General features: G+C 41.6%; 1 protein-coding gene and 2 long non-coding RNA genes across 3 annotated transcripts in view; 1 reads left to right on the top strand and 2 right to left on the bottom strand.

The window, feature by feature from the left end:
* LOC144687778 (uncharacterized) overlaps positions 1-8,413 on the top strand; it is a 49,978-nt gene extending 41,565 nt beyond the window's left edge. Inside the window, exon 3 of the long non-coding RNA XR_013578206.1 lies at positions 8,364-8,413. This is a non-coding gene — a long non-coding RNA (uncharacterized LOC144687778). The remainder of the gene's footprint in view (positions 1-8,363) is intronic.
* LOC144687776 (uncharacterized) lies at positions 510-7,951 on the bottom strand. Its single transcript, XR_013578205.1, has 2 exons — positions 2,916-7,951; positions 510-1,326 (listed from the first exon to the last, which is right to left on the bottom strand). It is a non-coding gene; the product is annotated as an uncharacterized LOC144687776 (long non-coding RNA).
* Positions 8,022-12,422, bottom strand: part of LOC144687777 (transcriptional activator MN1-like) — a 141,492-nt gene continuing 137,091 nt past the window's right edge. The window contains exon 2 of the mRNA XM_078554274.1: positions 8,022-8,538. Coding sequence (XP_078410400.1) covers positions 8,354-8,538 — 185 coding nt within the window. The 3' untranslated portion in view covers positions 8,022-8,353. The remainder of the gene's footprint in view (positions 8,539-12,422) is intronic.

Here is a 12,422-nt window from a genome sequence, read left to right on the forward strand (position 1 = left end):
CTCTTTCGAGTACAATCACAGTTCTTGGTTTCCGGGAGTGGGACATGAACCCACAACCCTCTGATTCAAAGGCGAGGGTGTGGGAAGCATTGAAGTTGAACCCAATCCCTTCCTCAGCTAATGTTCACACCTGGACACCTCCCAGCTGGGAACATTTGGATAATGATCAGATGCAGTAATATTTATATAGCATTTTACATATAACAAAACATTCCAAGGCACTTGACAGAACCAGCGATGAACACAAAGAAGGAAGTAAGGAAGAAAGCACAGTCAAAGTCATAAGGTTGGAGGATGTTTTTGAAGGTCAAATAATTCCACCTTCCAACTGCGATCTCTGCCCTCTGAACACTGGAGCATTTGGGATAATTGAGTGCATGAGGCAGAATTTTTTCATGTTTTCCAGCCTGTGAATCTTCCAAGGCAAGAACCATTCCATCAGGTAGAGATTAAAAAACACAGAGAGATATAAACATCGTATAAGGAATCAACATCAGTGTCAACAAGAATCAAATTAACCATTTAATTCACCTGAGATGGAAACCACTTCGGTCTCAACAGCACAAAAGCATGTATATTGCACAGACTGATAATGTAACAAAAAAGGCATATTTTTTCTCTGTTAAGTATGTACTTTCTGGATAATACTTAATTACAAATGGATAGAATTTAACATAATAATTTCCTTCATTCCAGACAGACCAATCCATATTGTTCTGGTAACCTTTCAGAAATTGGGTTCCAGTTTATAACTTTTTTTTTATACACAACCCTATAAACATAGATTGTTCTGTACCATTGTTTGGTTAGTTCATTTTAGTTTCAGTGGTTGGTTATAAGTTCATGGTTTCATTGGTATCTTCTGGTTTGGTTAACTGGTTTGTTTATTTGGCTCGTTGCTCAGTCCAGATTTAATTGGTTGCTTCTGGTTTGGTTAGTTACAGTTTGATTAGTTAGCTACTTGGTTCTGGTCCAGTTGGTTAAGTATGGTATGCTAAAAAGTTGCTTGGTTTGGTAAGATTGGCTGCTTAATTGCTTGTGGTTTGGCTAGCTGGTTGTTTGTGGGTTGGATGGATAGTTGAGGTTAAGTTGGCTTGGTTAATTTAGTTGCAAAATGAATTACTTGTGTTTTGCTTAATTGGTTGATGAGTTGATTGCTCAAGGGTTGTTTGGTTGTGGTATGGTTGGTTCCTTAGGTGGCTTCATTGTTGGTAGTTCGCTTCGTTGGTTGTGACTTGTTTTGTTGAACTTGCATTTCTGCTTTGCAGGATAATTAAAGCTTCATCTCTCCCCATTAGCTGACATGGTTTATTTCTTTTTCTGCTTCTTTTAAAAAAAAGATCATTTATCAATTAAATTTACATCCCTTTACACAAACTTGTGTCCTCATGAATATTTACAACGTATTAGAAAGCTCCATCAAAGTACATTTATGACAATATTTAAGAAACAAAATGGCTGCTAATTTCTACTTGTTTTTTCATGATTCATGGCTGAACTTTATCTTTATAGATTCTGCAAAATATTTTTTGTAAATGCATTGTAGCTGGCATGCATGATTTAGAGAAGCTTACATCAAGGTAGATGAGAAGCCAGAGGCTCTGAGACTAGCCCACAATATCACTCTGAAAATGTCTTTGACTCCATTCAGCAGCTTCTCAAATGTCTTTTTGACAAAGAATTATACCAATCATAAAAAAGAGATACTTGGTGTGAAATCATATCTGTTGATATCCGTATACAAATGCGTTCATATTAAAATGAATGGGTTAAAACCCTTGCTAAAATAGCAGGGGAATTTCATATAAACAGGTAAATTGATATTGCACAGTATGACTTCACCCTAACTGCCCTATTAACAACTGAGACCTAGCTATGTCCCTTAGGTTTCATAAGTTTACTGCAACTCAGCATGGGCCTCAGTGTAGACGCAGCCAGCAAGGACATTGGAAATGGCGAACATTGTTGGTTACAGGTTGGGTTCAGTGTGGGATTGGGCATTTCAGACCTAGTGGATTATTTTAATATTATGTGCCCAGCAGAAAGCGAGTGGGAGGGGCATTTAAAGTCCTCTACAGTCACTTAATGACCACTCCCCCTCCCCTATGGAGCCATCGACAACTGCCCCGCTGGGATTTTCACCCTGTTCCACTAAACAGATGGCAAATGCACACACCCAAAGCCCAGCCAGGTCCTTTATATCGCCCCCCTGTCAGGTTCTGGTGATATCGCGACCTGACTGCAATATTTACAAGCATGCCTGAGTAGGCTAACCCAGCGCATGGCTGGATTGGTGCTAGAAGAGACCCATAAAGGTAAATTTGAAATTATGGTTTCTGCTTGCTTGAGCAGGAGAGCCCCTCTGGGCCCGAAAGAAATGATAGGGCCTTCCTGCTGCAATTTCATGTCCACTGCACCCTCCCCCTCTTAACCCCCATGATCAGCAGGACCCCTGTGGGACAGCCCACCAGCCAATTCCACGGACTTAGCACTCAGCAGGCAGCATCCGGACAATATGTATTTGAACCACTTCTGGAACAGTTGGGAAGCTATCCAGCATTATTTAAATGAGGCACAGGAGTTAAAATACCTTGGACCACATTTTTTCCAGGGAAATTGAGTTTTGAACTGCATCAAAATTTGGCGGCGAAAACCAACCACAGTTAAAATTGGGAAGATCAAAATATCAGCCCCAGTGTGGAGAGACTTCAGCATAAGGTTCATCTTAGACCGCACTGAGGGCTTCATTGCAAGATTCAGTGCAGAGCTCCCACTATATGGCCCAGCAAATGTCTCAAAATAGCCTTAAGGCACGATCACAATCAGAGGCAGAGTGAGAACCTCAGTACGAGATTCATCTGAGGACTGAGGACCTTATAGCAATTCTCAGCTTCCCTTCCCCCAGTCAATTTTACCATGTTGGAACCATGTTCCCATCATTCACGTTCAGCATGCATGCTCAATAGATCAGTGAGCATCTTTAATGGCCCTACCTGGGTCAGTCTGAAGAAAGAAAAACAACAAAAATGATTTGGAACAGGACCTTCAGGATTTATGTCATTCTGGAAGAAACAATCAAAACTGAACACCAAACTTAAATGGAAAAAAAATAAAACACAGACCAATAATTTCCTCAACATTTTACCCCATTGGCCTCCATAACATCACCCTTTACGCAGTCTATCTGGGTTACTGCCGGCTTTCCACCACGGCTATAGAGGCTGATCGGATGAATTCCTATGGAAATTCCCAGCAAAAGGATCCATTCGCGATATTTGGAAACAAAATACTATTTCTTTTTATAAAAACTATGTTCTTAGAAGAAAAGCAGGTGCTAACATGCAAAGTGATATTAGAGGTCACATGTAGACACAGGAAGCTCAGATACCCATGACATCACAAGGTATCACATAAAGTCATAGAGATGATTCCATAATTGTCGAAACAATTCATACTATATATATATATATATATATCAGATTCCAAGCAATGGTTAGATTGACAATGCAAGTTTAGCTCATGTGGTTTTTATTTTCATTTAACCAGGCCAAATTTTCACATCTAAAGGGAACTCAAGCAGCCAGTGAATGGCTTTAGTTTTCAGTTGGTGTTTGTGATGAAATGCTCACATGTACAATTCGAACCAATAAAAAGGAACTTGAGTGAATGAGATTTACATAGAAAATAAATTTTGGTTAAAATAACACACTCACAAAAGGAGGACCTGAACCATGATACCAAACCAAGCTGAATCATGCTGAGTCTGTCTGAACTGTAAAGTTGTGTAAGTCGCTATAGTAGGGGATGTTTGGTTTCTTGAAAGTAGACTTTAGCCTAATTCTCAATTTGTCTCTCATCTGTGACCAACCGAAAAGAATGGAATTTCAATCGAATTAGTTAACTATTTTATGATATTAAATGTAATTGGAATATCGTTCATAAAGAGAATTAAGTTGGCACAAAGAGAAATCCCATTGCTTTAAGCATGCATATGAGTTTTTAAAGGTGTTCTAGCATTCAAATTAAGATAATCTATTTAGGACGACCCATTTTGATGATGCCTAGCATAGTTTGCTTTTCACCTGCTTTTGTTAAGTCCAACATAGTCAAGCGTAGTTTGACTACCCCAAATTTGATTGGTTCCAACCTGATTAAGCCTGGTTTGGTTAGGCCTAGTGTGGTTCGGCCCTGTGGTTTTCTTTGGCCCAGTCTAGTTAGGCTTGGTTTGGTTAGGCCAGGTGTAGTTTAGTTTGAATTTGGACCGCAGTTTATTGATTTTTGATTTTTAAATCCAGCTGCAATATTCCTTCTTCTGGACAATTAAATTTGATTACAGTTGCTGATCAGAAGTCAACTTGATATCTTCACCTGGAGCTGTAGAACCTCAAATTAATGGGCGGGAGCCACATTACCCAGTCCGCAGTAGAAAACAATATTCATCATGGGGCAAACAACATTCCAGCAGCTAATCAAGAGAGTGCAAATTCCAGCTCTGTCAGGAGAGGTCAAAGTGGAATTTGTCCACGTGTACAATTGCACAGCAAAGTCAGAACAAATTAGTGTCACTTCCTGCCTCCTATTCATTTTTGAAGCATTTTTCAGACATTTCCTAAGGGTGAATTCTGTTGTCAAGGTTGAACTCCATGGCGGCTTTCACACCTGAACTTTCTTAATGTAGAACATGGTCAAAAATCAATTTTGGAAAATTATGTTTACACAGTCCCAACTTTGTTCAGTCAGAAATGCTTTGAGAAGTTATCAATAATGTTTCAAAGGGTGCTTTTTTAAATATAACAACAATTTCCAAAAAAGAACTTTATGGAAACGGCACCAGATTGTATATGATCAGCATGCAGGGTGCAACTTTCATTGTCTCAGTTTATAACTAACAGAGATGAAGGCTCTGCTGCCAATGGTGGGGCAAAAGGAAGAGCAGGGCAAACAGAAGGCCAAAATTGGAGGGTCAAAGTTCACAGAAGAGATGTAAACTGCCACAGTGCGATCAGGCAAAGCCAGAATAGTTTTATGATGAGGAGCTTAAATTCAATGAGTTGGGAGCAATAGGATAAGAACTATGAATGCATGGGATTTAATGTAGCAGACAATTAAATTAACCAAATTTAAACAAGTTTGACTTATGAAGGCAGATGAATGGGAAGTCAACAAGGAATGTGTTAGAGAAATTAAGTTCAGAGATGAGAAAGGTATGGATGAGGCTTTCAAAAGTAGGAGTAAGATGGTGTTGAGGCAGGCGATTTGGCAGGGTGGAATACAGTGACTTTGACAGGCAAGATATGAGGTTTCAAGCTCAACTGTGGATCAAGTAGAATGGCAATGTTTTTGCACGGACAGAAGTAGCCTGAGTAAGTGTCCATCAGTCAGGATAAAATCAACAACAAGTTATTGCAGGGGCAGAAACAATAACTTTGATGTTCTCTTGGAGAAAAATTTTTACTCATCTGCAACTTAAGACCAGACAGTCACAGCACAGAAGGAGCAGGTAAGTCAAGGTAAAAGTTGGAGAGTTGGAGCTGGGTCTTGTCAACATTTGAATGGAAACTGGCCTCATGGCTGCAAAAGATGTTACTGAGGAGCTACATGTAGATGAAGAAAGAAAAGGGATTGAGAGATGGGTTATGCATAGGCGGGAAGAGAGCCATTGCTGGAGATGCTCTGGCTGTATTGGGACTAATAAGAGTTAGATGTGAAAAGGGCAGTCCCCTGAGCTGGCAAGGACTGTTCAACCATACGTAACCTCATGGAGAGGTCAAGGAGAATAATGCACCATGATTGGAGTGAGAGAGAATGTCATTTGTGATTTTGGCCAAAGTGGTCATGTGATGGCAGGTGAGTAGAAGCTGGAGTGAAGGGGTCTAAATAGGAAGCATTATGACCAATCAACTTGGAATTAGGATGCAATAATTGATTTCAAGGACTTTGGGAGGAAAGAGATGTTAGTGACGGGACAGGAGTGGAGAGGATCAATCCATCAATGGTGACCTATTTCAGGGCGATGACAATGATTTTGAAAGGGAAAGGTTGATGCCTGAGCAAAGGGAACCATTGACAGTGTCGGCTAGCATGGGGGCGAGGAAAGGTAGTTGTGTGGTCAGGAATTGAGCAGAAGGAGATTGAGAGATGCAGCAGATGGTATCACAAATGAGATAAGCTTGGAGAGGGAAGAGAAGAAATTGAGGAGAAAAAATAGAGTGATAGGATCAGAGGTAGGATGAATGGAAGATGGGGCTTGATTTGTTGTCACAGGGAAGAGGACATGGAAGTATCAGCAGAGAAAGCTACAGAGATGGTTCCAATCTTAGATATGAAGGAGCCCATAAACTCTTCAAGCTTGCAGTTCAAGATAAAAGTCAATGAAAAAGAAAATTAGACACAGTGTAAAACAGGTTAGGAATTTAGTGTTAGCCCATTTTGTGATGCTGCCGTTGACCAATTTTACCACAATATTTTTTTTAAAAGTTTTCGGTCAGGTCCGGGATGTCAATAGATTTATCCATAATTAAGTTATGAATAAAAGAGTCTTGTTTGTAAGCATTCTGGAAGATGGCACAGACTAGAGCAGACTGGAGGAATCAGAAACAATAACATTGAAAGTATAAAGGGGTTGGGTTGATGTTAAAGAGATTTGTCCATGAAAAGCGATCTGGGAGTAATGGCTATGTTGAAAAAAAGATGAGACATTTTGGTCCGCTTCTCCCTCCCCCACAGCCTGCCTCTCCAGAGACTGTGACAGCTGCTGAGATGGATATTGTGGAGAATACCAAGGAAAAGGCTGGAGTAGCCTGTGGGCCTGTTCAAGAAAGGTTTAAGCTTAGGACAGGATGAGGAAGAGAAAAGATAGGTTGCAGAGTAGTGCTAAGTTAGAAAAGAATGCAAGGGCCAAAAAAGTGGGAAACAGAGTAGATAATGTGAAAAGCAGGCAGGATTAGGGAAACTGGGGTCCAGAGCAGGAGTCAACATCCACTTGTGAGTAGACACAAAGGGAGACCTTAAATTACTTAGCCCAGTGACAGAAAGCTGTGCATGGCAAGGAACATGGATAGGCCATTCAGCTCCTTGACTCTGTTATGCTCTTCAGTTAGATCACAGCTGATCTGTATCTCAACTCCGTCTGCCCAAGACAAAGGAGATTCTTGGTGGGGGAGGGTGGGGGGGCAGGGGTTGAGCCTTGACACAAAGGGGTAACTAGCCCAATGGTGTGAGAGCCGAATAAATGGGGTCTCTGGACAGTTGCTGCATAACTGTAAAGCATTGCAGCTTATTCAGCAAGGTAAGAACTACTCACTGTGTAACTTATGCAGAGATGTTTATTCAGCAGGATAAGGATTATGCTATGTAACTCTATGATGTTATTCAGAAGAATAAGGGCAAGAGGAATAAGAGGCAAGAGAAAAGAGTTTACAACGATTTTTAAAGATGTTTTAAACAGCGTAGTATTGATCATTGGCTGTGAACATCCTTGGAGCTTCTGCCCTAACTTCATTGGAGGTGCAGTAGAAGCCCCGCTCAATGGACTTCTGATGAAATTATGACAGTGGACTAGCAGCAGTTCCAAAGAAATTCTTGGACATTGTGATTTCTGCCTGTGAATTTCTGAAGCAATGTGCATGTTCCATGACCACAGCTTATTCAAGATTTACTGGAGTCTCACCAGTGAGGGCGCCAGAGCTCCAGTGTCAATCAAGACATGGAATCAGACTGTCAGTCTTCTGTGGAGTCCAATATTCTACCAGAGTAACTAGGCAATGGCTGGGAAATTTTTGAAATTGCTGTGAGTCCTTCAACTTAATAAGCTATCATCATTGGTGTGGCATTACTTTGTACTCAACTTGAAAAGTATTCTTTATTTACTGGCCTATCATCACATTTCTTCCACTTGCATTCCAGTTTTCCAGTGAATAAGACTGAGGCTGTCACAAATTAAAGTGACTATTGAAGTTGCTGTGGGAAGTGTGGAATGATTGGAAAATGACAACAACCATTATGACATTTTCTCCTGCTGTGCTCACCAATGAGCTTATCTAATCACACAGCTCATCTTGCTTTGGGAGTTGGGAGATTGAAATCACAGACCATGCCATTGCAGACCTCAGTCACCCCACATCGGCCAAGTGTAAGGAATATTGCAGCTGTTATTCCCCAACTTCTCCAAACCAATTTAGAAGCTTCACACCACTCACAACATTTATAACCAGGCACAGAAACGCACCCTATAAAACTTTTTTAAAAATGTTAACGCAAAAAAGTCTCGTTGCCATGGTTCAGTAACCCTCTCCAGTCCACCTAACAAAACATGGTCTCTTTCTCTCCCTCTCTCTCCTTTTTGATCATCCATTTATATACAGGTCAACGCAGCTGCAAAGGTTCCAGCTCGGTAAGTGATGTCCGAATGTGATGCCATCCACGACTGCACAGGGCTCTGTGGCTTAGAGTCAATGAGGTCAGTGCTGTGGACTGAAAGATGCTGAGAGTGGCTGCCAGCTGGGCCCATCGATGCCTTGCTTTGGGAACTGTCCTGGGCTGTAATGAGTTAATAAACATAATTAGCAAAACACATAGTTTTATTCAAAGCACAAACTTATTGTTTTGATCGCGTAATATTTTTTGTGAATTTTGCCTTCATCAAGATGAGGGATGTTAGTTTTGGCAAATGGAATACTTTTCATTCAGGTCGTCAGTACCTCCATAAGCACTACCAGGGTCAAGTACAGCATAGGTTAGATGGAACGCAAATCTCCCTTTACATTAAGTCATGGAGCGCTTCTAGGTGTGGTGCAGCAGGGGATGGATACAAAGTAAAGCTTCTCTCAAACTGTTCCATTCGGCACTCCTATGTTTGGTCTGAAACAGGCTAAATGCAGGGAAAGCACCCGCTACTCTGCCCCAACAAGGTGCCTTACTCAAACCTCAGACAAACACCCCCTGCACTAGTGTGATGTTATTCCATTGCTAATGCTAGCCACCTTGTGGTGTCTCTGAGTCAGATTGCCAATTAGTGTTTGGTGTATTTTCGAGCTGTGAGACTGATGCCCACCGAGAATGAGATTGCCTAACCTCATTTCATGTTACTGACAAGGGGTTTTCCTTCCCCATCAGTAAGACCTTGATTAACACATGCTGTGGAAAGAGGACCCAACCCATTCACCGGCAGCACTTGCCACTACTTTCAGCCATTAGCCATTTTCAAGTAGAAATGAGCAACAAAAGTTGGATTTGCCGGGGGCGCTCACTCATGAAAGAATGAAAATAATTCTAAAAGCTCCAACAGTTTAAATGATTCACTCCTGAAACATGGAACGAAAGTTGGGATGCCTGTCTGTGGCTGGCAGCAAGGCTTTTCTGACCCTTCCCTGAGTAAAGAGGGTGTACCTGTATTTCAGCAGCACTCAACCACACTACATGGTGCAGTAACAAGAACTGCCCATATTGAGAGGAATGGAAGGAAAAGTAACCGTCAGGAATCTCCATGCTGGAGCTCCTTCATCAGATTATACAAAAACAGCATTGATAGACTCATGTCGACAGCTATAACCCAAGCTGTGCCATTCTCAAAGCAAAGGAAGAACAATGCTGGGGGACTAAACAAAAAGGCTGTGAGGAAACAATAATGAATCATCATTTATTAAAAGATAATGTTCATGCTTTTACACAGTACGCTGAGAAATAACTGCACATTCTCCAAAACATATTTGGAGAAAGAAAATGGTTAAATAATTCTTGGGGTGGTTCCTCTGACAGGGCACTATTGTTGCAGGTTAGGAATGCACAGGCTACAGAACCATACACTGCTGCGCAGGAGGGGAGCCCCACAGCTTCAACACAGACCCCCAGCTAGGGGGGGCCGTGTGACGTCACTCAACTGTGCATCTTGATGGGTCAATCAATGAGCAGTACCTACAATCTAGGAGAGAATTTTTTTTTAAAGAAAATAGAATCCAGAGCCATTTCCATGGAAACAATTGAGATAGTTGTATAGAAATGCTGGCCTTGACCACGTGTCATATACCTTTTGTTCTGTTAAAAGATTTAACATGACCTACTCTTCACGAGCAACCTTCCCCTAACCTCTCCCACCAAACAGCACACCCACAAAACACCCCTGCAGGCCAAAAGCTGAGAGCAATCAGCATAGGACCCCTGTGTCTTTGTCAATCCATCATTTGGTGACAGGTCCCTCCAAGTCCCTGTTGTGTCCAGCAGCACACCCCAGCATTACACAGAGCAACCCTCTGCTAGCAAGGGGTATTCTCTTCTTACTAAGTAGAAACCCAGATTACTTAGATGCAAATCAATTAGTTCTGCATAAATATATTGGTACATAATATACTTATTTAATACCAAGGCAAAGCAACTCTACAATATGCACACAGGCAACTTTGTTGTGAATTTTAAATGGTAAAATGCTCTTGTTATTAGAGAAATCTGGATACATTGGCTAGGCAAACAGAAAACAATGGGCACATCTAAGCAGATCAACAGATGGAAAGACAGATAAACAGACAAATTGGATCAACAGACATATGCCACCCCTGAGTTAGGAAGGAAGAAATCCAGTCAGGGTCCCTCCTTGAGGATGAAAGTTGGAAGGAGGCAGGAAATGGAAGGCTGCTTCCGTGTCCCGACCAGAATCCAGGGCAGGGAGGGAAGTAGATTAAAGTCAGGAGTTTCACAGGGACACCCTTAATTGGATTGGAGTCAGGTTTGACGGCCAATTAGAAGCCGGGGGTAGCAGCCCATCAAAAATGCTGCCTTAGTCCAGGAAAAGTCAACACTTTTAGGAGAGGATGGGACAAAACTGAAGAACAATAAAACAAATCTAACTGGTTAATACTTCCAAATTAGCAGCAAAAACTTCCTGGCAGCAATGTGCAATCTGCTGTCACTCTGAACACGAGTGTTTAATTACAGTAAGGAGGCCTGCTCCCTACACCCATCACCCTGACATTTTGCAAAAAGAAATGATTTATGTTTTTCCAAGAAAAAAAACAATTATCAGCCAGACAAATGTTTTAATGTTAAAATGGAAAAATTGTTCCTTTTTGCCTACTTTCAGCACAGACTGTTCTTGGCAGTTCTCAGGACTCTGTCCCTTGAAACATTATTACCCAACAGCACAACATGTCCTGCTGAAGGACTTCTTCCGACTCGCACAGAGACAGTGAGGAATTCAAAAACATTGAGATGGCAGGGCAACGATTCATTCAGCTTGAGACAGGTTCTACATTCAGAAATTAACTTCACATGGGTGCTGGCAATACTGTGTCAGAGTTAGAAGGTTGTTGGATCAAGCTCCACTCATAGAAAGGAGTACATAAGTGAAGCTGACACTCCAGTGCAGCACTAAATTAATATCCCACTGTCTGACTTAGTCTACCTGTAGACAAGATTTCAAAAAGAAACTACTGCCAGCGTCTGAATGGGCCTTCTCGACATGCAATTAAACCAAGACCCTTGCTCAGGTCCATATGATAAATACCTCATGACAATATGCGAATATGGGCCTAATATGTTCTCGCTGAAGTTTTATCAGAGGAAGGTTTTTTTGCCTGTCATTGTTAACCCGCTCTTACCCTACCTTATTTTCTCTGGCCATATGTTATTATGTTCATGATGACCTCCCACTCTTATTACCACTTACTTCCTGAGGACAGTGAGAAATCAGAATCGCTGCAGATGCTTAAAGGTTAGGTCACCAATGCAACATCTCTGTAGCTGAGGCTGTATGAGTGTCTGCAAGTGGTTGCTTACTCTCACTGACTTGCATTTTTATTCCTCACCCTCCTCCGCTCCTGCTAAATGGCACAAATAGAGGGGAATCCCTAATGATTACACCATTACCTCCTCTGTTGAATGACGAAAACTGCAAAAATGAAATCCCAGAGCACAAGGAACAGTACTAAAACTGGCAGGATGATCCAGATTAAATAAGGAAAGTGTATTCCCAATGATTAATCGGAAGCAACAATTTACCAATTTAAATATGTCTTCAATTACAGATCTGCCTGTCTCCGGCTGCTTAGCAACATTGAACACCTCTTGTACCAGCGTCTGTAGGGATCATGTGGGAAATTGGACAGTTGACATCACAACAGCGTTGAAATGTTATTTACATACATTATTTAGGCAGGCATTTCAGGCTACTCACCTCAATTGTGGAGGAAACTCGTGAGGGATATTTTTCGGGGAAGAGATTCATTAGGATGCCTGAGTTGGCCAAAACAATGTGAAAACACGCAATAGAAAAGAGAAATTCCAGCACCTCCAACCCCAGCACTACCACTACCCCGCTGCACCGCCCCCCTCCCCCGCCCACCGCAACCCTTCCCAGACCACAACGAAAACATCTTAACTGGTCTTTTATGTCATTGTTTGACTCTTGATGTGTGCAGAATTGTGCTATCTCC

This window comes from Cetorhinus maximus, chromosome 12 (assembly GCF_964194155.1).
Source record: "Cetorhinus maximus chromosome 12, sCetMax3.hap1.1, whole genome shotgun sequence".
NCBI classification, from domain to species: Eukaryota; Metazoa; Chordata; class Chondrichthyes; order Lamniformes; family Cetorhinidae; genus Cetorhinus; species Cetorhinus maximus.